The sequence below is a fragment of the Nelumbo lutea genome, chromosome 1, assembly GCF_056320005.1.
Source record: "Nelumbo lutea isolate HS-2025 chromosome 1, American lotus-T2T, whole genome shotgun sequence".
NCBI lineage: Eukaryota > Viridiplantae > Streptophyta > Magnoliopsida > Proteales > Nelumbonaceae > Nelumbo > Nelumbo lutea.
Window position 1 is genome coordinate 27,098,877 of NC_142684.1, and position 23,681 is coordinate 27,122,557.

Consider the following 23,681-nt stretch of genomic DNA (forward strand, 5'->3'; position numbering starts at 1 on the left):
ATGGAGATGATGACACATTATCCGTGGATGTTCTCAAATATGAAGCGGAGATGTGCTGTGAGGCATTGTGGGGCGCCCCTATTGGGGCGCAGGTGTGAATTAAAACGATTTAAAGCACATCAACTCGCGGTATCATCAAATTAGTAACCAATGAACACCAATGTTCATCTGGTAATGAATCAACTTCAAATGGACTTGTGGTTAGTTACATTTTTTAGGTACAATGCATTTCCGGTACCACAGAAATAACCTTTTTTAAATTGGGTTCGACTATAACTGACCAATAAATTGAAATCATAAACGTGAGAGCAAATAAGGTGTTATTTGTCAAAATTTATAGGTGAGTTTTAATTGATCAAAAGTCTTTTCACATCATATCTTTTCTGCACCATAGATTTTCCCTTTTAAATTAATATAGATTAATGATATTTATATTTATATCTATACTACTATAAAAATTATGGATAGAGTCTTGTGTTTATGGAGTTTTTCTCAATTAAAATATCTCTTAGAAATATGGTTTTTTTTTTTTATTCTAAGGGAAAATATGTATTTCAGGCTGTGTTTGCATTGATGCAAAATTATGGTAGTGCAAATGATTTGTTTGGTTGCAATAAAAATGAAGTAAGATAGGACCAAAAATATAATAAAATAAAATTCAAAACAAAATTAAACCAAAATTTGTAATTTTTTCATTTGCACTCCCATACATTTGTACTAGTGCAAATAAAATTGCACTGCAACCAAGCATAGCCTTAAATGCTATTTAGGGAAATGAATTGGATCATTATTCGATCCGAATTCAAATATTTTGTTGGATTTGGATATCCCTTGATAGATATTTGGACCGAATCGGATTGGATAATTGGATTCAGTTAGAAATCAAATCAAATTTGAAGCACCCCCTATATGATTCGAAAGAATCCAATCCTTACTAACCCTATATATATGCTATCCATTTATTTATTAAATCCTACATTTAAGGTATTAACTCTCAATCTCTCTCATTGAGCTATAAAAGTCATTTTTGTTTTTCATCACTATATTTCAATGATTAAATCACTACACAATAACTTTATTAATATAAAATAACTTAGATTTTTCCAATTTTTCATCTAAGTGTAGTAAAGTTCAACCATTTTGGGTCAAATGGGTCACCCATAATGCCATAATTAAACAATAAAAATTCACAAATAAATAAAATACAAAAATATAAAAAAATTAAGAAAATTTTGGGCACATCTATGTTTAATAAAAAATATTGATATTAATGATGGGAATGGACCAACTAAAAGTTAAACCATTTTCCAATTCTCTATCAAGAAATCCCATATGCAAGGAATTAAATCTAGTTCTCTCATTAAATCATGTATTGAGGGTATATTTGTTTCTCATAATTAAATCTATAACATTCATTTTAATAGTATAAAAATTAATATTTTGAAAAATAACCTAAAAAACCATTTTCTTCATTCCTGGTGGTAGATAAGCAATTCAATTATTTGAGTTAAATTTATTAACCAATGGTACATTAATTAAATAATAAAAAATTAAAATATATAAATAAAATATAAAAATGTTTAGAATAGAAAAGAATAGGGCATATCTATAATGTCATATATTCATCATACTAACACTACAAGAAAAATGGCCAAAGTCGACGGTCTCAAGACCGCTAGCTTAGGCCTTTAGACCACTGCCCTTGATCTAAGGTGACGGTCAGGCATCCGCCCCCCCCGAAGCCACTACCGCCTTTGATGGCTGGCGGCTTAGCACCAATAAAGGCGGCATTTTTGACCGCTGCCTTAGGTTTTGTCAAACAACAATTGCATCTTTATGTGACAGTTTAATCCGCCGGCTTAGATCCTATATGACCACCTCCTTAGGTTTTGTCAAACATTGCTTACATCTTTTGGTGGTGGTCTAAACCGCCGGCTTAGATCTCATACGACCACCACCTTAGGTTTTATCAAATGCTACTTGGGTTTTAAGTGGCGGTCTAAACCACCGGCTTAGATCTCATACGACTGCCACCTTAGGTTTTGTCAAATGCCGCTTGGGTTTTAAGTGGCTGTCTAAACCACCGGCTTAGATCCTAATATGATCTTCGCCTTAAGTCTTGTTTATGGCTAAACCAATAGTTGGATGACCACCAGCTTTGATATTTATTTTTATTTTTATACTAGGTTAATTTCTTCATATTTTGTACCTACACTTTACTTCCAACATTCATCACTTTAATACATGTTTAATATCAATCTCATGACAATTGAATAATGTAGCACATTTTCCAATGAAAATCCACTTAACATAATATTAAACCTGAAAATCATAACAAAGAAGTTATTAGAAAATGTAAAGTAAATGAGATATTGATAAAAATATGTATAAAAAATAAATATTTACTTATGCAAAATATAATGCAAACCTTGATGGCCTCTTGGATTAAAAGAACAACTATAATATTATCATGCCAAAACACCCCATGCAATCCTTCCAAAATTTGGTGATGACAATGCAAGCATTGAATATGGCAAGAAAAAACAACAAGAATATTGTCTAGATGCAAACCCTACAAAGAGATATGAAGAAGTTGCTTCCTATTACCATCCAATCCTAGCTAAGTATAACTCCATTTCCAAATTTACCCTTCCAGTAAGAAGATCTGTTAGAATTTAAAGAATAAACATGAAATGCTGGTCCCTCTTCTCAAAAGAAGGGATAGGTGGCACATTATGGGGGCTCAAACCTATCTATGGGCCACTCCTCTGTCCTCAGAATATATACAAGGCATCATGAAACACTTCCCTATAAATTGACATCACCATTAAGCATGTTAGCAAAAGCATCCTCTAGACCATTTTAGGTTGTGTTTGGTACCATTTCTATTTCTACCTGAAACATTTTGGTTGATTAATACAAATTAGTGAGAAATGTGTCATCACATCATATATGAAAAATCACTTCAAATAGAAAAATGCATGTGTTAGACTGATCATTGAACTTGTTGAAACATGACAATTGACATTTAAGATAGAAACAACAATTTATATTGATCAACCCAAAATGTTTCAGGTAGACAATCCAACAGTTTAGTGGAGGTTTCTAATAGTACACTATCCAATAGTGTCGGTTATATATGTTGGGCCCTTTCACAGTCAAAACTTCGTTCACCACCCCTTTTACTTTGAAACAAGCATTCACCATCTAAAGTACAAAGCAATAAATAATTCAGTTCAAAAAACTGGAAAAATAAAAAGTAATTCAGTTCAATCAATTCAGCAACTATCAAACAGTCCCTAAGCTAGTTGAAACCTTTGAAATGTTTTGTTAGTTCCTTCTTACCTTTCAGGATTTAGCTCTATTAAGTGCACAAATGGAAGAATCTAGACCCCATCTTATTTCAATAAGAGAGAAGAAGGGACTGTTCTCGTTGTCCCCAACGAAGAAGCACAAAACGTCATTTTCTTGATCATGTTCACGTGCTAAGGGACGGGTTTCAATTATATTAAATATACTATGGACTCTTGTTTTTTATTAGTATACTTTTGGTAAATGAAACATTGGGTTAGATATAAATAGGAAGTTTAGGAATTTAGATAAAACATTAGGTTAAGTCATTTTCTTTCCTACATGCTTGCTAAGGTCACCTCGAGACCTTATGCATAACCGATAATTTTCTTTACTATACAGTTGTTATAGCCTTGTATAGCCTTGGACAAGGCTATGTTTGTTCTCACACATTGGCAGTTTTTAAATCAGGCACTACTTGCCTTTGATTCTCCATCCACATATGGAGAAGCCAAATGAACACACTTCTTCTGAAGTGGGGCCATAGCATGCTAGCATTCCTAATCATAGCCATCAAAGATGAGTTAAAGGAGCATTATTTATTTGGAAAGCACAAGTAGAAACATTAATATAAGGAATTTGATAACTGTATAGTTGTAGAAAATATAACCACTGTATTTTCAAATCAACACGATCACCCATCAACATCAACATAAACAAGAATAATACTGCCAAACACACACAAGAGATAAATAATTCTGACATCTAATTTGTTCAAAGTGATGCATTGTAGAAGGCCAATACCCAATGTTGGTCCCACATATCTAAGGTCTTGGGTAGGGTAGACTTGATGTAGGTGGCGTTTGATAAATCTGAAAATTAAGATATGAAAAGTTAAAAAGATATTAAAAGTGTTTAAAATCTGAAAAGAGGCATAGATGCTTTTCTACTTTTTTAGAAGCTCTGAATTTATAAGTTTGTTTATGTTATATCAACCCTTTATCATCTAAAATTACTGATTTTATTATTTTACCTTTACGACATATTATTTGAAAATGTTGAGTTCAATTTGCATTATCTCATAAAAAATAATTTTCAACATCAAAATAACATTAAAACAATACAAATAAAAAATAAAAAATTAATAATTACTAATTAATTAATGAAATGATGAAAACTAAAAAAATAATTAAGAACTATAAAAATATTAAAATAATTAATAATTAATAATTTACATAAATAAAAATAAAATAATTTTTAAAAATTAATGAAATAATTAAAAATTATTATTTAATAAAAATAATTAATATTAGTAATGTTTAATAAAAAATAATTATTAAATATTAATAATTAATAAAAAATAAAAATAATTTATAATTAATAATAATATTATTATTTCTACTCATCGGTGGTGGTGGTGAGAAGATATGAGAGAGAGAGAGAGAAGAGAGAGAGTGAGAGTGAGAGCGAGAGCGACGGAATTGCCGCTACTACAACTTGCAATGGCGGTGGTGGTGGTGAGGAGGGAGAGTAAGAGAGAGAGAGAGAGAGCGAGAGAGTGAGAGAGTGAGAGCGAGAGTGAGAGTGAGAGCGATAGGGAGTGGCGAAACCGCCAACGCTGCAATTGGAGCGGCGGTGGTGGTGGCAAGAATATAGGAGGAAGAGAGAGATAGAGCGAGAAGAGAGAGTGAGAGTGAGAGAGAGAGAGCGCAGCAGAACCGTCGCGGCCGCACTACAACTTGCAGCTGCGGTGGCAGTGGTGAGAAGATAGGAGGGAGGGAGAGAGAGAGAGAGAGAGCGAGAGAGCGAGAAGAGAGAGTGAGAGAGTGAGAGAGTGAGAGTGAGAGAGAGAGAGAGTAAGAGCGAGAGAGAGCGGCGGAACCGCCACCACTGCAACTCCAGTGGTGGTGACGGTAAGACAAGGGGAGAGAGAGAGAGCAAGAGTGAGAAAGAAGGAACCGTTGTCGCTACAAATTGCAGCAGCAGTGGCGAAATACAGAAGAGAGATAGAGTGCAGCGGTGGTGGTGGTGGACCTGCGGTGGAGCTTCGTAAGTCGCAGTGATGGTTCGATTCAAGTTAAATGAAGAACAAAAACATGTAATACTAGAATTTTTTTTAGGGCATTTATATCTTTTATGCACTTCTCAATTTTAAACGCAATACTACCAAATGAGTCTGGTGTCTAAAAAACAAGTAGACCTCTGAAAAGTGTTATCAAATGAGGCTGTAGTCCTAAACTTTGGCAGTTTTTGGCAGAAGGTGGCCTCTTGCAGCCCAAGATTTAACCATTACACTATGCAATGGCCCATTGGCCCCTATTGGTGCATAGTAATGGCACAAATAAAATGAAATAAATCTAAACATAAGTAGTTTCGGGGTCAGTGAATTTCAATGATGCTTACCTTCATAAAACTGTAGGTCTTATCTTTCCCTTCCCACAATTGCCAAGCCAATGCATACTCTTTTGGATGGTAGTTTCCCAGCTCTCTTTTTCTTTTTCCTGAATAAATTTGGCATATGGACAAGTTATGAAGTGATCCTCGCACCCATCCCTTGATAGAGTTAGCAGTACACATCTTATTGATGGATAGTAATAGATAAGATCCAAATAACAGGTTGCCAGTTTCAACTTTCAAGCACAAAAACTAAAAAGTTTTCAAAAAAAAAAAACAAAAGAAAACTAAAATAGATGCTATAATAAATTTAAAATTCCAGTAAGTTAATGGCATGGGTAATTTGATAACTTTGAAAGTTTCATAAGATCAATAGATGATGATACTCGTCTCTAACAAAGGTAGTGATAAGTAATTTCAATTTTTCATTGAGTTCTTACCCTCCAATCACATCACCTACATTGCCACCACTTAATGCTTATAATATTGTGGTAGCTACTATCTAAAGAGTCAATCTCATCCTCGCCCATCTGAACCAAATTCCCTTGTTTTCTCCATGGTCTTTTTTAATTTCTTCTTGTTTTCCATGCAAGTGCACTGGGAGATGAAAATTGTGGATTCATATCCTCTCACTATTCTTTCTTTTGAGTTATTGTTCATCTCAAAGGGATTAACATTATCTCCTTTATCATTTATTAATAAAATTGCTAATTTCATAGCTAGAATCATGGATATTTTACAAATTAGATTTATTCCCCTTGATCAATTCCTAATCTCAACAAAACACAAAGATTAAGATTGAATATCATATTTCATGAAATTTAAGTCAATGCACAGTCCGTGACTCCAAAAGCTTATTTTTGGCATTATACTTATATGCATGGAAAATTATGACTCTAATTTGTTGATTTTACTTCAATTTGCAAAAAATGCATAGAAACTATGTTATGACACCATTCTTTTTCCTTAAACCTTCTGAATATTTAAAAAAAGTGGTTGTAAATTAAGGTGGGAGTATGTGTTTGTGTTTGGATCTTTTTTTCCATGAATTCAGGATGGTAAATAGAATGAGAACAAAAACTACAATGAGTAGCTATCTCAATTATTAGTGGAGGGTCTTAACTGACATGGCACTGAACATAGCTGAATGGTGGAACAGGATTGACGTAGCTGACAAGGCTAAGTTGAGGGGAGAGAAAGGACCTGAGTAGAGATTTAGATTTCAATAGGGCTACCAACTAAGTGTTAGGCTAGCGCCCATTATGTAAGATTTTCAAAATGATGGTTGTAGGTTCATAGCTATGGTTGTAGGTCCATACCTGCCCCCATAGATTAAATAAAATAAAGAATTATTCAATCACCATAAACATTTTATCAAAAACACAAAAATAATTATAATAGATTTAATAATATTTGATTATAAGAATATGAAATATAAATAATTGAAAATATTTTATATATTAATGAAATAATGAAAAATATATTAAATAATCTAGAGGTATTGAAACTTTCAAATAACAAAAGTGGTAATAACTTTCAAAAAAATGTTTTTCATAGATGTTTAAAAATATAAAAATATATAATAATAATTGCAATTATTAATGTACTAATAATAAAAACATTATTTATCTCATATCAATTAATAATTATAGAAAGTAACTTTTAGAAATTTGACTTTTATTAATAATAATTTTAAAATCTTAATCTATATTTATTATATATATACTAAAATTTATATTTATTGTATTTTTAATAATTATTTGTTGTATTATTGTGATAAATATATTTTCAATAATTATGTATAAATCTATTTTTGTTTTGTTATTTAATAGAAATTTTTCAATAGTTATTGAAGACTAAACTATTATTATTTATTAGGGATTACACTATTAGTTTAGCTAAAATTAGGAGTGCTCATGGGTTGGTTCAGTTTAGTTGTAGGTTATTTGGTCAACCAAGTTGACCTGGACAGGTTGGGGAGTTGGTCACCCAAAACCATCCAACCATTAGTGAAAACCAGCCAACTTGGGTTATATTGGTTTGGGTCAACTTTCGGTTTGGTTGGTTGGTTCAAAAGATTTAAAATTAAAAAATTGAATTTAAAATTTATAATGATATTATTAAAAAAATTAAATTTACAATATAAAGTATTTTAGACTAAGGAAAATGGGAGTTTTTCCACTTATGTGCTTTTATTGTTTTGCTTTCACTTAACAAAGCTCGTTCATCACATAGGTCCCTGCTAGGTACAACTTGAGGGGGATGAGTTGGGTTGAGGATCATTTGAATCTTAAGTCTCAAACCTCAAGCTCAAGCTTAGTTCAATTCAAGGTTAAGCCTGAGCTTACCAACATAGGCTTAATTCAACCTTAACTAAACATTTTGGGCTTAGGGATGGCAATTTCTACCTGGTGGGTATCTACCCCTACCCACCTTGATTGGGCGGGTTTTTTTTGTTTGAATGATGGGTTTTGGGATTCTACAACCCATACATTATGGGTAAGGTATGGTATTAGGTTAAACCCGACCCCCTCAACCTACATATTGTTGGAAAGCATATATACTTTACGTACTAGGTGGTGAATTTAATAATATTTTGAATTAAATGTAAAGGATAACAGAGTAGGGAGGGTTTGGATTCTCAAATCCAACCTACTAGACGGATAGAGTCTAGAATTTACAAAATCATCCCCAAACCCACTCTGTTGTCATCCCTGCTTGGGCTAGGCTTGGTTTTGGGCATATTAAGCTCTATAACTCAATTTCCAAATAGAATAGGTTCATAATATATATATATATATATATATATATATATATATATAATGTTGGGAAAACTTAAATTGCACCGGATAAGTACTCAAAGGCCTCAACCTAAGCCCAATCTGAGTTTAGTTTTGGCCCAAATTTTTTTTTGGGGGGGGGGATCAAACCCATTTTAAAGTTCAAAAACTCAAACCCAACCTTTACGAAAAACTTTGATTGAATTGTTGGGCTTGAATTAGATACACCAACTTGCACCCCTACTTCTATTGGACTTGTTTTATGGATGTATGCACCAATGATAATTTGTTTACTATTTTTAGGTAAGATGGGCTTTTACTTTAATTCAAAATTAGCAGGGTGGCCCCTGCGTTGCAGGGGTTAATAAGTGTAAGAAAAAAAGTTCTAAAGCGTGTGAGATTTTTATGTACTCCCCACTGTATAAATACTCTATAATAGTTAACTTTGACAATGGTATGGGGTGTTATGACAATTTATAAACAATAGCAGAGGTGTTTTGATATAAGAGTATTTGTCATAGAAATAGTGAGTAATCAATTGTCGATCATAGTAATATGTTTTTGAAAGAAATTAATTATATATTTGGAAATGGTGTAATAAAGCACTGCACATATGGATTTAAAGAAAGGTTAACATGTTTCTTAAAAAAAATCTTATTCTTTACATAAACATGTTAATGCATTCCCTTGATGTGAGCTATTTGAATTGTCTTGAATAGCAGAAGTTGCTCTTTACGGTTTTTGGCCAAAAATCGTTAAATCGGTCAATGATTCATTGACGTAAGTAGTTGAACCGTTAACCCCTTGACCCGTTCAATGGTTTTTAGCCATTTTTTTGTTTTTTAATTGATAATCGTTCAGGCAACCTGTTCCATTTTATTCCATTCCCGACCGGTGGCATAAAACTATTGAATCGATCAACGACCCCTTGACCTGGGCAGTCAAACTGTTTACTCGTTGACTCATTCAATGGTTTTAGACTGTTTTTTATTTTTTTATTTTTAATTTTTGTTGTCAAAATAGGACATCCATTCGAACCAGACAATCGAACCTCTAACCTAAAAACTGATGGCTAGAACGATTCCATTTTTGGGTTGTATGAGTCACACGTTCGAATGACATAACACATATGATACTGTTTAATGGACCTCACTCTCTCAATTTTTTTCCTATAATTTTTTTGTCAGAACGGACCGTCCGTTTGAACTGGACGGTTGAATCACTATTTTTTTTTTTATTTTTTAATTAGGAACCATCAGGGCAACCAGTTCTATTTTACCCCAATCATTGTCCCTAACCAAAAACCACAAAATCGATCAACGACCCATTGACCCGAGCTATCAAACCATCGACCCATTGACCCGTTTAATGGTTTTTGGCAGTTTATTTATTTATTTTTATTTTTGTTGTTAGAATGGGGCCATCCATTCAAACTGAACGGTCGAACCGTTGACCTGAAAACCGATGGCTAGAAAGGTTCTATTTTCGGATCATATGAGTCACATGTTTGAATGACATAACACGTATGATATTGCTTAATCGATTTATAATTTTTATTGTCAAAATGGACCGCTTGTTCGAACCGTCGATCCAAAAACTGGTTATTAGAACAGTTCCATAATTTTTAACTTATAATTTTTGTTGTTAGAACGAACTACCCATTTGAATCTAACAGTGGAACCGTCAACACGAAAATCAGATTGCAGATAAATTATGTTTGTTACATGTAATTTAAGAATTTTAATGAAGAATCATTTATATATCTTATTTTATATATAAGATATATAAAATAAGAATTTTGGTTTCCCCACTCCCCGTTAAATCAACACCGCCTCACAACCCTCAACAAAGGAATTGAAAGAAGACATGTAAACATCAAATTAATTAATTAGGAGGCGTAGGTCACCACGCGCACTCACCACCTTGGAACGCTCGTACATGTTGAATAACGTAATTAATTAAATGAATTGAGGGAGAGACACCAAAACACTGGACCGTCTCCGACGCTCGGTGAACTCTTCTGGCGAGTGGAGAACGCCCAAAACGAAGCCACCCGCAATGAGGCTCCCCGGCACCAGTCACTCGACATTAACTACACGGGTGTTGACTCCAGATCTCTTCCTTTTATTCATTCCTTCATTAATCTGACATACAGCGTGAAGATTCGCCGTAAGATTTCGTTTCCTGCGTGTTTTGGCCGGACTAAGAGTCTCAGTGTTCAGGGCAAAATACACCTTGGGAGGCAGCTTCTTAGACAGTCGGTTGCCATTAACATGCAATGGGTACACGGAGCTGCTTGAGACAAGTGGTCAGTAGACATAGACATTTGTCTGAGGACCCATTCATAGATATACATATATAGGGAAAATCTATGATGCGAAAAAGATATGGTATGGAGTGTTTTGATCAATCAAAATCTATTCATGAATTTTGATAAATAACATCTCATGCTTATGATTCTAGTTGATTAGTCAGAAGTTTTTTTTTCAGATATTATAGAAACTCATAAGCATGGTAGCCAATCAGGTTTTATTTATCAAAATTCATGGATAGGATTTGATCGATAAAAATTCTTTCTATATTATATCTTTTCTGCATCATAGATTTTCTCTCTATATATATAAATGATATAAAATGAATGGTGTTTTTGACTTTTCCCTTAGGCCCACATGGGAAGATAACTCAGTCCAGATTCAATGCATTTGGACTCGAGTGGATTTTCTGTTGGAGTCCACTAAAATTTTAACACATCATTTCAGGCTTAATTGGCCATCACTTACAATCGGTTGGAGCTTAAATAAAAATTGATAAAATAAATAAAAAAAATCTACATTCGACAACTTGCCAAAAAGATTTGAAGAACAGTCTCTGCAAAGCCCTATGACTCAAACCTTCTCCCCCAACCAGTAACAACAACAAGCCTTATCAATGGTTTTCAAATTGCAATAAAACTGCAACCATAGATTTTAGGGATGACAGCAATGGTATTAACGGAAAGTTTCAAACATCAAACGTGAATGAAACCCCAAAATACAGAAGGCAGAAGCTGAGAACGAAAAGTTAAATAATGAACCCACTGATTTGTGTCCAATAATCCTTTGCAAGACTGAAGATCCTTGCTCTAATTCATTTTGGCAAGTTATCAACACCGACCAAGTTAATGTACTCATTTCTTTGTCTGAAAATCCCTAATACCGCTTTTTCGTATTAAAATCTGAAACCATATAATCTTTTGAAAATAGAATTTTTTTCCTATCATGAAGAAAAACCCTATGCGTGACTGCTTGGATGTATTTTTCTTGAAAAAATATCTTTGGAGAATTGGAACTATTGTTTTTAAATTTAGAAGCTTAGTATGGAGGAAGAAGAAGATGTCTCGTGTCTTGCAAATCCAAAGCCAGAACCAGGTTTGTCTTCCCATTAGTGGTTGGAGGAGCAAGGCTTGAGTTGCATTTGGATTAAGAATGTGAGGATTTATCTTGCACATCCAAAGCCACAACCGCGAGAAAGGTTTTGTCTACCCGTTAATGGTTGGGGGAGGGGGGTTCAAGTATGAGAACAGGAGGGTTTTGAGCTTTCTGTCAATATTTAGTTAGATTTTTTTTATAAAATTTTTATATTTATCAATTTCTATTTAAAAATATTTTTTGTCAATCATAAATAACAGTAAAACTTCAGTCGATCGCCGGTGATGACCAGTGGATCCGAAGTGTCAAGAAGGCTTCACGAGCTAACAACCAAATGCACTATTGTTGATGCTGATGGAAATATAAGCAAAAAAAAAAAAAAAAGGCAATGGCAGGGAAAAGTAGAGGCCGTTCTTAAATTTTATCATGTTGTTTATTTAGAAAACTTTTTTTTTTCCCCTATAATTGAGATAACTAGTAAGAGCAAAAGAAAATAAAGGAACACTTAGACCGGTAGCCCTCCCCCACGAGTCAGCAAAACAAATCCCAAGCAAAACTCTATTGCTAGATAAATTCACTCGGTCATACCCACTCTCTATCAGCCGTGAATTAGAGCCACGCATCTCTATTATGAATTGAGAAATGTGCGACTCCAATTCACCAAGGGTAGAGAATTGGTAGAAAAAATGAATAGGAAATCTCAACTCACCTAATTTCCCTATGTTATCTTAATCAACATTTTGATTTTGATGGCTCTAATTTCTAGCTGTCCGTTTGTTTTAGAGTACTTAACCCATAAAAATATGTGTAGTTCTTAGAAAAGCATTCATGTAGAACATGAAACTTATTAAAAGGGTAGGTAAACAACTTGATAAAACCTAAACAAATCCTTTTTAAAAGGGACTAGGAGGGCCCCCGTGCAATGCATGGGATTTATTAAACGAAAGCTAAATAATGGAAAATGTCATTTACTAAATCACTCCCTATTGATTCATGGATTTACTAAAATCTACCCTATAATTTGTATTTTACTAAAACACCACTTTTAATTTGCAATGGGTATAATCAATCTTCCATTAGATGATAGTATCAACCATAATGTTCATTTAAATAAGTTTAATAAAAAAAATACCATTTTTACCCCTAATGAGACACAGACAACCACTCTATTGGCTATATTTGGTGAATTTTTTTTCCTGTACAAAAAGGTGTTAAAGGCATTTTTGGAATAAAATATCATGGGCCTAATGACAAAACAAACACTCCTTAATGAAAGGTTGATTAAGTAAATAAGTTGTAAAATATATGGGATATTTTAGTAAAATGAAAACTATTTGGTATGTTATACTAAATGACCCTAATAGAAACACATAAGAGTATATAATTGTTTTATATTCTCAACTTTTTTAAATAATTAATAATTATTCATATTTTATATACTACTTTTAATAAATCTTTTATAATATAAAAATAACAATAATTAATTTTAGTTAGGTTTATTCATCAAACTGATCAAACTGACCAACCTAATCAACTCAACTAGAGTTGGTCAGTTTTCTAATATTTTAGGTTGGCTTTGGTTCAAAAATTTCTCAACTCGACCAAGTTTGATCAGATTCGCTTTGGCCATTTATAAACCAACCAAAATCGGATGACCTAACCACTGATATATATTAATATTTTATATTTTAAATATAATTGTTAATATGGAAAAGTGGGAAATTTTCCATATTTCTTAGTCTAAAACATTTTGTATCATAAATTTATTTTTTAACAATTGTATTGTAATTTTTAAAATTTAAATTTAATTTTTAAGTTCAAATCTTTTGAACTGACTGACCAAACCAAAAAGTCAACCTAAACCGATACAACCTGAGTGGGTTAGTTTTCACAAATGGTCAATCGGTTTCAACTAACCAACTCCCCAACTTGACCATGTCAATTTGGTTAGCCAAACAACCTACAACAAAGCCGAACCAACTCATAAACACTCATAATTTTAGCTAAATCAATAGTCTCATCTCTGATAAATAACAATAGTTTAATCTCCAATAATTATTAAAAATTTATAGCAAAAATACATAATTATTGTAAATGTATTGATAAAGAAAATATAAAAATTTTAATAATAGTAGCTTAGACCCAACAATTATTGAAAGTTTTCTGTTAAATAACAAAAACAAAAATAAATTTATACATAATTATTGAAAATACATTTATCATAAAAAAAATAACCTATGGATTGGCAAGAAACCAAGTGTGGGACACTTGATGATTTGGAGTTGTCCGACACATGTTGAAAAAACAAGTGTAGACAAATTGGAATCTAAGACCAGTCGTTGCCTATTTATAGGCTACCCCAAGGGTTTTGTACGGTACTTTTTCAATTACCCAAAAGAACGGAAGGTATTTGTTAGTCGAAATGCCTACTTCTTGGAATATGATTACATCTTGAATGAACACCATCAATTGTTCTTGACAAAGAGAGCTCAAGAGTAGTTAGAGATGTCCTATAGATTCTAGATAACACCCAACTTAGAAGATCTACTCGGGTATCTAAGCCTCCAGTTCATTATGGCTATGATTAAGAAAGTTACTTGATGGAAGCTAGGGGTGGATTCAAGCTCGAGCTTGGCTTGAGACTATTCTATAAGGCTCGAGCTTGAGCTCGAGCTCGGCTCGAGCTTGAGCTCGAGCTCGGCTCGAGCCAGAACCTTAAGCTCGAGCTTGGCTCGAGTCAAAAGTTCATAAGCTCGAGCTCGGCTCATTTTATATTTTATAAAAATAGTTATTATATATTTTATTATAAAAATAAAAAATTATATATAAACAAATTTATTTTATGTTTAAAAATTAACAATTATAATAATTCATAATTATAATATTTTTATTTTATATATATATTATTTTCTATAATTTTATTATATATTATTATATATATTATATATATTCAAGCCGGCTCACGAGCCTCACAAGCCGAGCTCTAGTAGGCTCGAGCTCGGCTAAAACCGAGTCGAGTCGAGCTTTTCACGAGCCGAACTCGAACAGCTCGTGAATAGCTCAACTCGTTACCAGCCCTAATGGAAGCCATGAACAGTGAGGAAGATCCCATGACTTATATGGAAGTTATATTGGATATAAATTCTTAAAGTAGGTAGATTCTATGAAAGTCGAGATGGACTCAATGAAAACCATCAGAGTCTGGACTCTCGTAAGCCCACCCCTTGGGGTGAAAGCAATTGGTTGCAAATGGATCTACAAGAGGAAGAAGGGTCATGCTGGAAAGGTTGAGACCTATAAAGCTCATCTTGTAGCAAAAGGGTAACCTAGAAAGGAATCGATTATGATGAAACATTTTTGCCTATGGCCATGCTCAAATCCATACGGATTCTGTTAGTTATAGCTCCACACTATGACTATGAAATTTGGCATATGGATGTCAAAATTGCATTCCTGAATGAAGATTTTACTGAAGATGTCAATATGCCATAGTCGTAAGGCTTTATTGCATCTGGTCAGGAACATGTGTGCAAATTTAATAGATCCATCTATGGATTAAAGCAAGCTTCCCGAATTTGGAACATCCAATTTGACTCTATAGTCAAACAGTTTGGCTTTGAGTTGAATCTGAATGAACCCTGTGTTTACAAGAAAACAATGGGAGATAAAGTTATATTTCTGATTCTACATGTAGATGACACTCTACTCATTGGGAGTGATGTAGGAATGTTGATTACGGTGAAGGTATGGCTTTCCTAGTAATTCTCCATGAAAAATTTTGGAGAAGCCTCCTACATCTTGGGACTTTGACTCTATAGAAATAGTTCAAAGAGGATAATAGGATTATCCCAATTTACTTACATTGATGAGATTGTCAATATGTACAGCATGGAGAAATCCAAGAAGGGATTTGTCCCTTTCAAACACAGAGTCACTCTCTTTAAGGGTCTGTGTCCCAAGACCCCTAAGGAGATTGAGGGCATGGGAGAGGTTCCCTATGCTTCTATCGTAGGGAGCATCATGTATGCCATGATGTGCACTCAACCAGACATTGCTCAGGCTATGAGTGTGGTAAGTAGATACCAATCAAACCCAGGACAAGAGCATTGGACCACTGTGAAAAACATACTCAAATACCTACAGAGGACTAAAGATTATTGTCTTGTCTCCGAATGTTGTTCACTACAGATGGTCGGGTATGCTGATGCTGACTTCCAATCAGATCCATATGATAGAAAGTTTACATTTGGTTACAACTTTACGATGGGGTCCTGTGTAGTAAGAAAAATAGTCCATGACCGAGGCCAAGAACATTGCCATAGGTGACGCTACCTAATAGTATGGATGAAGAAATTCGTGTTGAAATTTGGAATCTACTGTCACCCATTCCATTGTTGTGTGACAACACTGCATCTATGGGAGATTGTTGGTAGAGGGGACATCCAGATTCAGAAAGTAGCATTAGCGGAACATGTGGTAGACCAATTCACTAAGGCGTTGACACAGAAAGTGTTTGAGAAACACATGGACATTATGGCATAGAGGCTTATACCCGATTGGACCTAAGTGCAAGTGGGAGCTGTTAGACAATATATGACCTTAGTTCTAATCAGTTGATGTACATATACATTTATTGTAAATGAATAAAAGTACATAATTGTTTCATGTTATGATTTGTATGTTTCTATATAATTATCCCTTAAACTGGACACTTATGAGACCCGTATTAGTTTAGAATGTTCTTAGCCGTTGGATAAACTTTGGGAGTTTATCCTGCCAAAGCTAACACTAATGTGTTGCCAAAGAAGTTGGGGCAGCTTGTCTCAACTATTAGGGTTAGACCCGAAACACATGTAGTGTGTGTTTGATTGAAACGCAAAGCCCATACCAATTTTCAGTTATGCCCTAGACCTTGAAGACTGATGGGCAAAATTAGAAAGTTACACTTAACCCCTAGATTTGATTACAGTATGGCATTGGGTATCGGATTGGGTTGTCTTTGATATGCCATTTAGTGAGATACTTTGGGGGTCAAAACCTGTGTATGTTGGGGTAGTCTAAGAATTCACTCAATTGGGTGATCATAGTGATAGAATCAACCCCTTTGTCGAACAAAATTAATGATTGGGACTACACTCTCTTTAATGGGAAACAAAACTGCCATGGGGCAAATCTAGGCATGGAGCACATAAACTTATAAGAAGATACGGTCTATCTCTAAAGAGAGTCCAAATCTGATTTAGATCTGGATTATCTCCTAATTAGATTAGGAGATAGCTTCATAAGAGATTATAGAAGAAGAAGGGCAGACTAGTCTAAGACAGTTTCATATTTTTATAGTTTTTGGTCCTCTCTACACCTTTTTGTCTCCTAGTTTTCTCCCAAATCGACTACAACTTTGGGCTATTAAAGATCAGTTCTTTCTCTCTGATTTTTGCAAGAAAATTTCAAAAAAAATCTCATTCTCACCTCCCTTGTTTGATCAAAAGAGTTGGATTGTAGTTTTGCTGAAAACTAAGTTACTGAATTGGCTTCGTTCAAAGCTACGCCATCTTCAGTGGAGGCAGGTTTTGGGATTCAATTTGGGCGTGAACTACCACTTTGGGAGCTACATTTGTGGAATTAATCCGTATCAAGTATGCTTCTCTCTTTTGTTTGGTTTAAATCTGATCTGGTTTTTGTGCAAGAATGATCATCAAAAAATGCAATTTTTTTAAATCTTGGGAATGCGATTCATGGAAGTAAGGAAGAAAGTTTTGAAATTTCGCCCAACCATCTTGCATGATTCATCCATCCATATGATGAATCTCACATTTCTACATATTTTAAACTAGATGGTGTCCAATCCAAAACCAGTCCATTGACACCCTTAGTGGCAAGGATAGAAAGTTTAACCTACTATACAAAATACGTCATCATTGACATTAATGTTAGGATTTCATATATCCGCTATTCCATTAATTTTTCTTAGACCACAGTGAGCATTTTTTTCAATATAAGATATTAAATATTGTTCTCTCTCTATTTAAAGCATTTATTCTCACAAATAAATTATAATAATTAGATATATATCTAATATTTTTAATAATATATAACTTATATTTAAAAAAAGAACAAAAAACAAAACCTTCTATCCTTGCGGCAACTAAACAATTCAACCATACCGGTCAAATGGCTGAACCTATGAAGCTATAATTGAATAATAAAAACGCAAAAAATAAAAAAAAATAAAAAAATTGTGTATACATTATTATACTATCACCAGCATACTTACCACGGTTACTAAAAAAAGTGGAAATTGGACGGCCGTAAAGAACCGTTGCTAAAAGTGGTTTTCCATCTCATCCCGCTCTAATTAACGTCCTCAAAAGCTTTTATTTTAATTTAACTTTTTTGGGGTTGTAGTGAATATACTGGATCCCACACGTCCATCGTGAAACCAGTAGCTTAGTGGTTTCTCTCTCACTCCCTCTCGTTCTAGTTCTCTCTCTCTCTCTCTCTCAAATGCCTGCCATCAACTCCATCAAGGTGCTGGAGAAATGCCAAGTCTCTCCATCACCTAAAAAATCTCTTGATCTTACCTTCTTAGACATATGTTGGCTTTACACTCCTCCTCCATCCAGTATCTTCTTTTATGAATTCCCTCATCCCATTACCCACTTCAGAGAAAACATCCTTCCAAACCTCAAAATGTCACTCTCCCTCACTCTCCAACATTTCTACATTCTTGCTGGAAACCTAACGTGGCTGCCTCCATCCACTGAACCTGAGATCTGTTATGTCAATGGTGACGTAGTCTCGCTAACCATCGCCGAGTCTAATGACGATTTTAATTATCTCTGTGCCCACCATCCTCGTGATGAAAATCGATTCCGCCCTTTGGTTCCTAAATTGCCATCATTCTCTGATTCCAAAGTAGTCCAACTCCAGCCTTGCAAATAACTTTGCTTCCCAACTCCGGATTTAGCATTGGGATCACCTCCAGCCATGTAGTTGCCGATGGAAAAAGCACTTTTCATTTCATTAGTTCGTGAGCATCCATATGTAGGCAAGGAGGGGATTCATCTTTGTCATCTGGGTCCCTTCCATTCTATGACAGGACAATAATTAACGAACCTGAGGGTCTTACAAAAGCAATTTACCTCAAGGAGATTGAAAAATTCAATCCCACGGACTCCTCTCAAAGTTCTGAAGTCGTCCCAACTGATACTAGTGCTCTTAAAACCACTTTTGGGTTGAGCCGAGGGGATATCAATCGACTAAAGCAATGGGTCTTGGCACAACACAGGAAGGACGAAGATCAGATTGAACCACCATTACGTTTCTCGGCATTCGTTGTAACGTGCGCTGTCATGTGGGTTTGCTTGATTAAAGCAGGAGTGACTATAAGTTCTCCTAGTAAAGAGATGGAGCACTTGTTACTTCTTGTAGACTGTAGGGGTCGCCTAAGGGATCCTCCGGTGCAACCTACATACTTTGGCAATTGTCTTGCTCCTTGCTTCGTGGATGCTAAGAAGATAGATTTAGTAGGAAAAGATGGCATCGTTATCGCAGCAAAGGCGATTGCAGACGCAATAAAGAGGTTGGAAGATGGAATATTGAGAGGTGCAGAGAGGTGGCTGATAACTCGAGTAGAATGAGAAACTCTTCTTCCTTTTTCTTATATTCTTCCTTTGCAGGGAATGAGATATATATATATACATACTACACACCTCTCCTAGTTATACGTAAATTCTGGTTCTACCTCTCCTAGTTACATACAAACTTAGGATGAGATTTATCCCTGAATTCAAGGGATATCCCCTAGTTTTACAGCTCACGCCAATACTCCCCCTCACGTTGGTGCATACAGATCTTGGATGCCCAACTTGCCAAGTGAGCTGTAGAAGTTTTTACTGGATACAGCCTTTGTAAGTATATATGCCAGTTGGTCTTCAGATTTGACAAAGGGAAATTGAATGGTTCTGTCTTCGATATTTTGTTTGATGAAATGCCGGTCCACATCCACATGCTTTGTTCGATCATATTGGACGGGATTCTGAGAGATGTCAATGGCAGCCTTGTTGTCGCAGAATAGGTCCATTGCAGAGGTTGGGGGGAAACCAATTTCAATCATCAGTCTTCTCAGCCAAAGTAGCTCGCACAACCCTTTAGCCATTGCTCGGAACTCAGCTTCAGCACTTGATAGGGCTACAACCTTCTGTCTTTTACTCCTCCATGTGACCAGATTTTCACCAATGAATGTAAAGTATCCCGAGGTGGATTTTCTATCTGAGACATTTCCGGCCCAATCTGCATCTATGTAGTCTTCTATCTTTAGATGATCATTTTTTGAGAACATGAGTCCTTTTTCAGGTGAGGACTTCAAGTATCGAAGAATTTGCATTACAACATTCATGTGATCTTCGCTTGGGCAGTGCATGAATTGACTTACTACGCTGACGGCGTAGGAGATGTCTGGACAAGTATGGGAAAGGTAAATGAGTTTACCCACCAGCCTTTGGTATCTCTCCTTATTGGTAGGTACTTGGTTTGGGTATTCTCCAAGTCTATAGTTCTGAACAATTGGTGTGTCTGTCGGTTTGCACTCCAACTGTCCCATTTCGGAGAATAAGTACAAGGTGTATTTCCGTTGGAACAGAAATATGCCTTCCTTTGATCTAGCAACTTCAATCCCTAGAAAGTACTTGAGACCACCTAAGTTCTTCATCTCAAACTCAGTTGCCAATTGCTTCTGTAGTGTTGCTATCTCTCTTGAATCATTCCCTATGATAATCATATCATCCACGTATATTATTAGGGTTGTCACCTTTCCTTGTTGGTGCTTCAAAAATAGTGTATGATTTGAATTGCTTTGCTGGAAGCCATATTTTTTCATCGCAAGACTGAACCTCCCAAACCATGCCCGTGAAGATTGTTTTAATCCATATAATACTCGTTGTAGCTTATACACAATTTGGTTCTTGGAGTTCGTTGTATAAATAGGTGGGATATTCATGTATACCTCCTCTTTAAGATCACCATGGAGGAAGGCGTTCTTCACATCAAACTGGTGTAGTGGCCAATCAAGATTTGCTGCAAGAGATAATAAGACTCTGACCGTATTCAGTTTGGCTACTGGGGAGAAAGTCTCTTGATAATCTACATCTAGTGCCTGGGTATATCCTTTTGCGACCAGCCTTACTTTGTATCTCTCGATTATCCCGTCTGCCTTGTATTTGACGGAAAATACCCATTTACACCCTACGAGTCTTTTCCCTTCAGGCAAGGTGACTAGAGTCCATGTCTTGTTCTTCAGTAATGTCTCCATCTCTTCTTGTATGGCCCGAGTCCATTTCGGGTTTGTCAAAGGTTCTTAGACACTGGTGGAAATATGATTAGAGGACAATTCTTGCACAAATGATTTTAGGGGTTTGGTGAGTCTCTTCGTTGATACATAGTTGGCAATTGGATAATTTGTCCTCCTATCCTCAACATTTGGAGAATATCTGTTTGGCAGTTTGCCACAATTATGCCTAAAAGGTAAGGTGTAGCCAACCGAAGTATCGTTAGAGCTTGAAGGTGTGGTAGGGGAGGTTACCTCAGGGATGCTCTCACGTGCTTCCAGGATATCCTCAGGAGGTGGGCTTTCTAGTACTGGTGAGGTTGGGGTCTCTACTTTTCTACTGGGAGAGGCGATGCCGACATTGAGGTCTCTGTAGATATTTCTGGTGTAGTTTCTGTAGGTGTCTTACCGGGTGCTTCATTGACCACCATTTCTGTTGAAGCACTCGTATTCGGCCAGTCGGGTAAAATCCAGTTCTGTTCTTCACTCTGACTCTCCCCCTGAAGAGAAGAATTGGTTGTGGAAGGAGAGTAGAAGGCTTCGAATTCCAAAAAGGTGACATCCATGGTAACATAGGTACGGTGGGTGATTGGGTCATAACACCGGTACCCTTTCTGGTGTAGCGCATACCCCAAGAATATGCATCGAGCTGCCCGTGGATCCAGTTTTGTACGTTGATTTGGATGTAGATGCACAAACGCCACACAACCAAAAACTCGAGGTGGAATCATCAAAATAGAGGGCAATGAGACATGAGATGAAAGAGCTTGTAATTGTGTTTTAAACTGTAAAACCCGTGATGGCATTCGGTTAAGGAGGTGCATGGCGGTAGCAACAGCATCAACCCAATGTCGGTTAGGTACATGTGCTCCAAGTAACAAGGCGTGGGCAGTTTCGAGTATGTGTCGGTTCTTCCTTTCAGCAATGCCATTCTGCTATGGAGTTTGGGGGCATGAAGTCTCATGATGTAATCCATGGACTCGAAAATAATCTTGGAACCGTTGATTCATGTATTCCCCGCCATTATCAGACCGGAGTACCTGGATCTGTGATTTGAGCCGAGTCTTCACCATTAAGTGGAAGGATTGAAAGACAGTTATCACTTCATCTTTATATTTTAGCAGATATAAACATGTCATGCGAGTGCAATCATCAACAAAGATTACAAACCATCGGAATCCAGAAACTGTAGTCACTGGGGATGGCCCCCACACATCCAAGTGAATCAAAGCAAATGGAACTTGACTTTTATTCATACTTAAGGGATAAATGGTTTTATGACTCTTAGCTAGGATGCAAGTGTTACATTGAAAAACATGCGGCTGTATAACTAAAAATAACTCTGGAAATAAATGTCTCATATAACTAAATGATGGATGTCCTAACCGGCGATGCCAAATCCAAATTTGTTATTCCTTGGTATTACTTTGATGATGTGTATGATGCGTTTGACCCGTGCTAAGATCATCCATGTAGTAGAGCCCCCCTCGCCTAGTACCACGCCCAATTATCTCCTTGGTGAGAATATCCTGAAGAAGACAGAAAGTGGGATAAATGAGCACAACACAATTCAGATCAAAGGAGATTTGACTAATAGATAGTAATTTAGGGGAAAGTGAGGGAACAAGCAAGGTGATTTTTAAGGATATCGCATGTGACAAGGTCACAGTGCCTGCTCCTGTGACTTGAGAGATTGCCCCATTAGCATTAGCAATTGTAGTCCGTCTTGGTGGTGAAGTCTTTGAAAAGTCAGTAGCATCATACGTCACGTGGTTAGTAGCTCCTGAATCAAATATCCATGCTTTGTTATCAATGGTCTTGTTGGGAAGATTGTTACCTGAATCCGAGAGGTGAACTTCTCCCTATGGTGTGAATGAGAGTTGAGATTCTGTTGTAACTATTGCAGCCTTACCTATAGTTTCAACCTTGTCTTGGCATTTTCGAGCTTGGAGTTCATGCCACCAGTTGGGATAGCCATGTAGCTTGAAGCAGTTCTCCCGGGTATGCTTTGAGTTGCCACAATGAGAACATTTAGTACCACTAGAAGATGCTCGAGATTTAGAGGACGTACCAGATTTTTCACTGCTTGCAGGCAGAGAGCCCGTTGAAGAGGGCGTAGTTTGCCCAGTCTTAACACCTTTAGAGGCCAAAACTGCTCCTAGAGTTTCAATATGGTTGCCGGTTATCATGACCCTCTGTCAGATAGCTTCTCTCCGAACATGTGTGTAAGCCTGTTCAATAGTGGGAAACAGATGCATTTGGAGTACATCTACCCAAATCTTGTCTAATCTGTCATCAAGGCCATCCAGGGAGATATACACTCTCTCCTCTTGAAGGAGTGTATTGTACTGTTGAATATCCACCGCACACTCCATCGGATTCGGACGACAAAAATCAATTTCTCTCCACAATCCTTGGAGATCATTATAGTACTTTTCAAGAGGCCCTCCAGACTAGAGCAAGTGGGTCACACGGCATCGGAGA

General features: G+C 35.9%; 1 protein-coding gene across 1 annotated transcript; it reads left to right on the top strand.

Moving 5' to 3' along the window:
- LOC148874059 (malonyl-coenzyme A:anthocyanin 3-O-glucoside-6''-O-malonyltransferase-like) lies at positions 1–19,512 on the top strand. The gene is made up of 2 exons (XM_088953973.1): positions 1–92; positions 18,921–19,512. Exons 1-2 carry the CDS (start codon positions 1–3, stop codon positions 19,510–19,512), a joined length of 684 nt encoding a protein of 227 aa, XP_088810099.1.
- The last annotated feature ends 4,169 nt before the right edge of the window (positions 19,513–23,681 follow it).

Coding starts and splice junctions, on each gene's coding strand:
- LOC148874059 (XM_088953973.1), top strand. CDS start 1: ATGGAGATGATGACACATTATCCGTGGATGTTCTCAAATATGAAGCGG. Junction 93..18,920: donor GCGCCCCTATTGGGGCGCAG/GTGTGAATTAAA, acceptor ATCCATATGTAG/GCAAGGAGGGGATTCATCTT.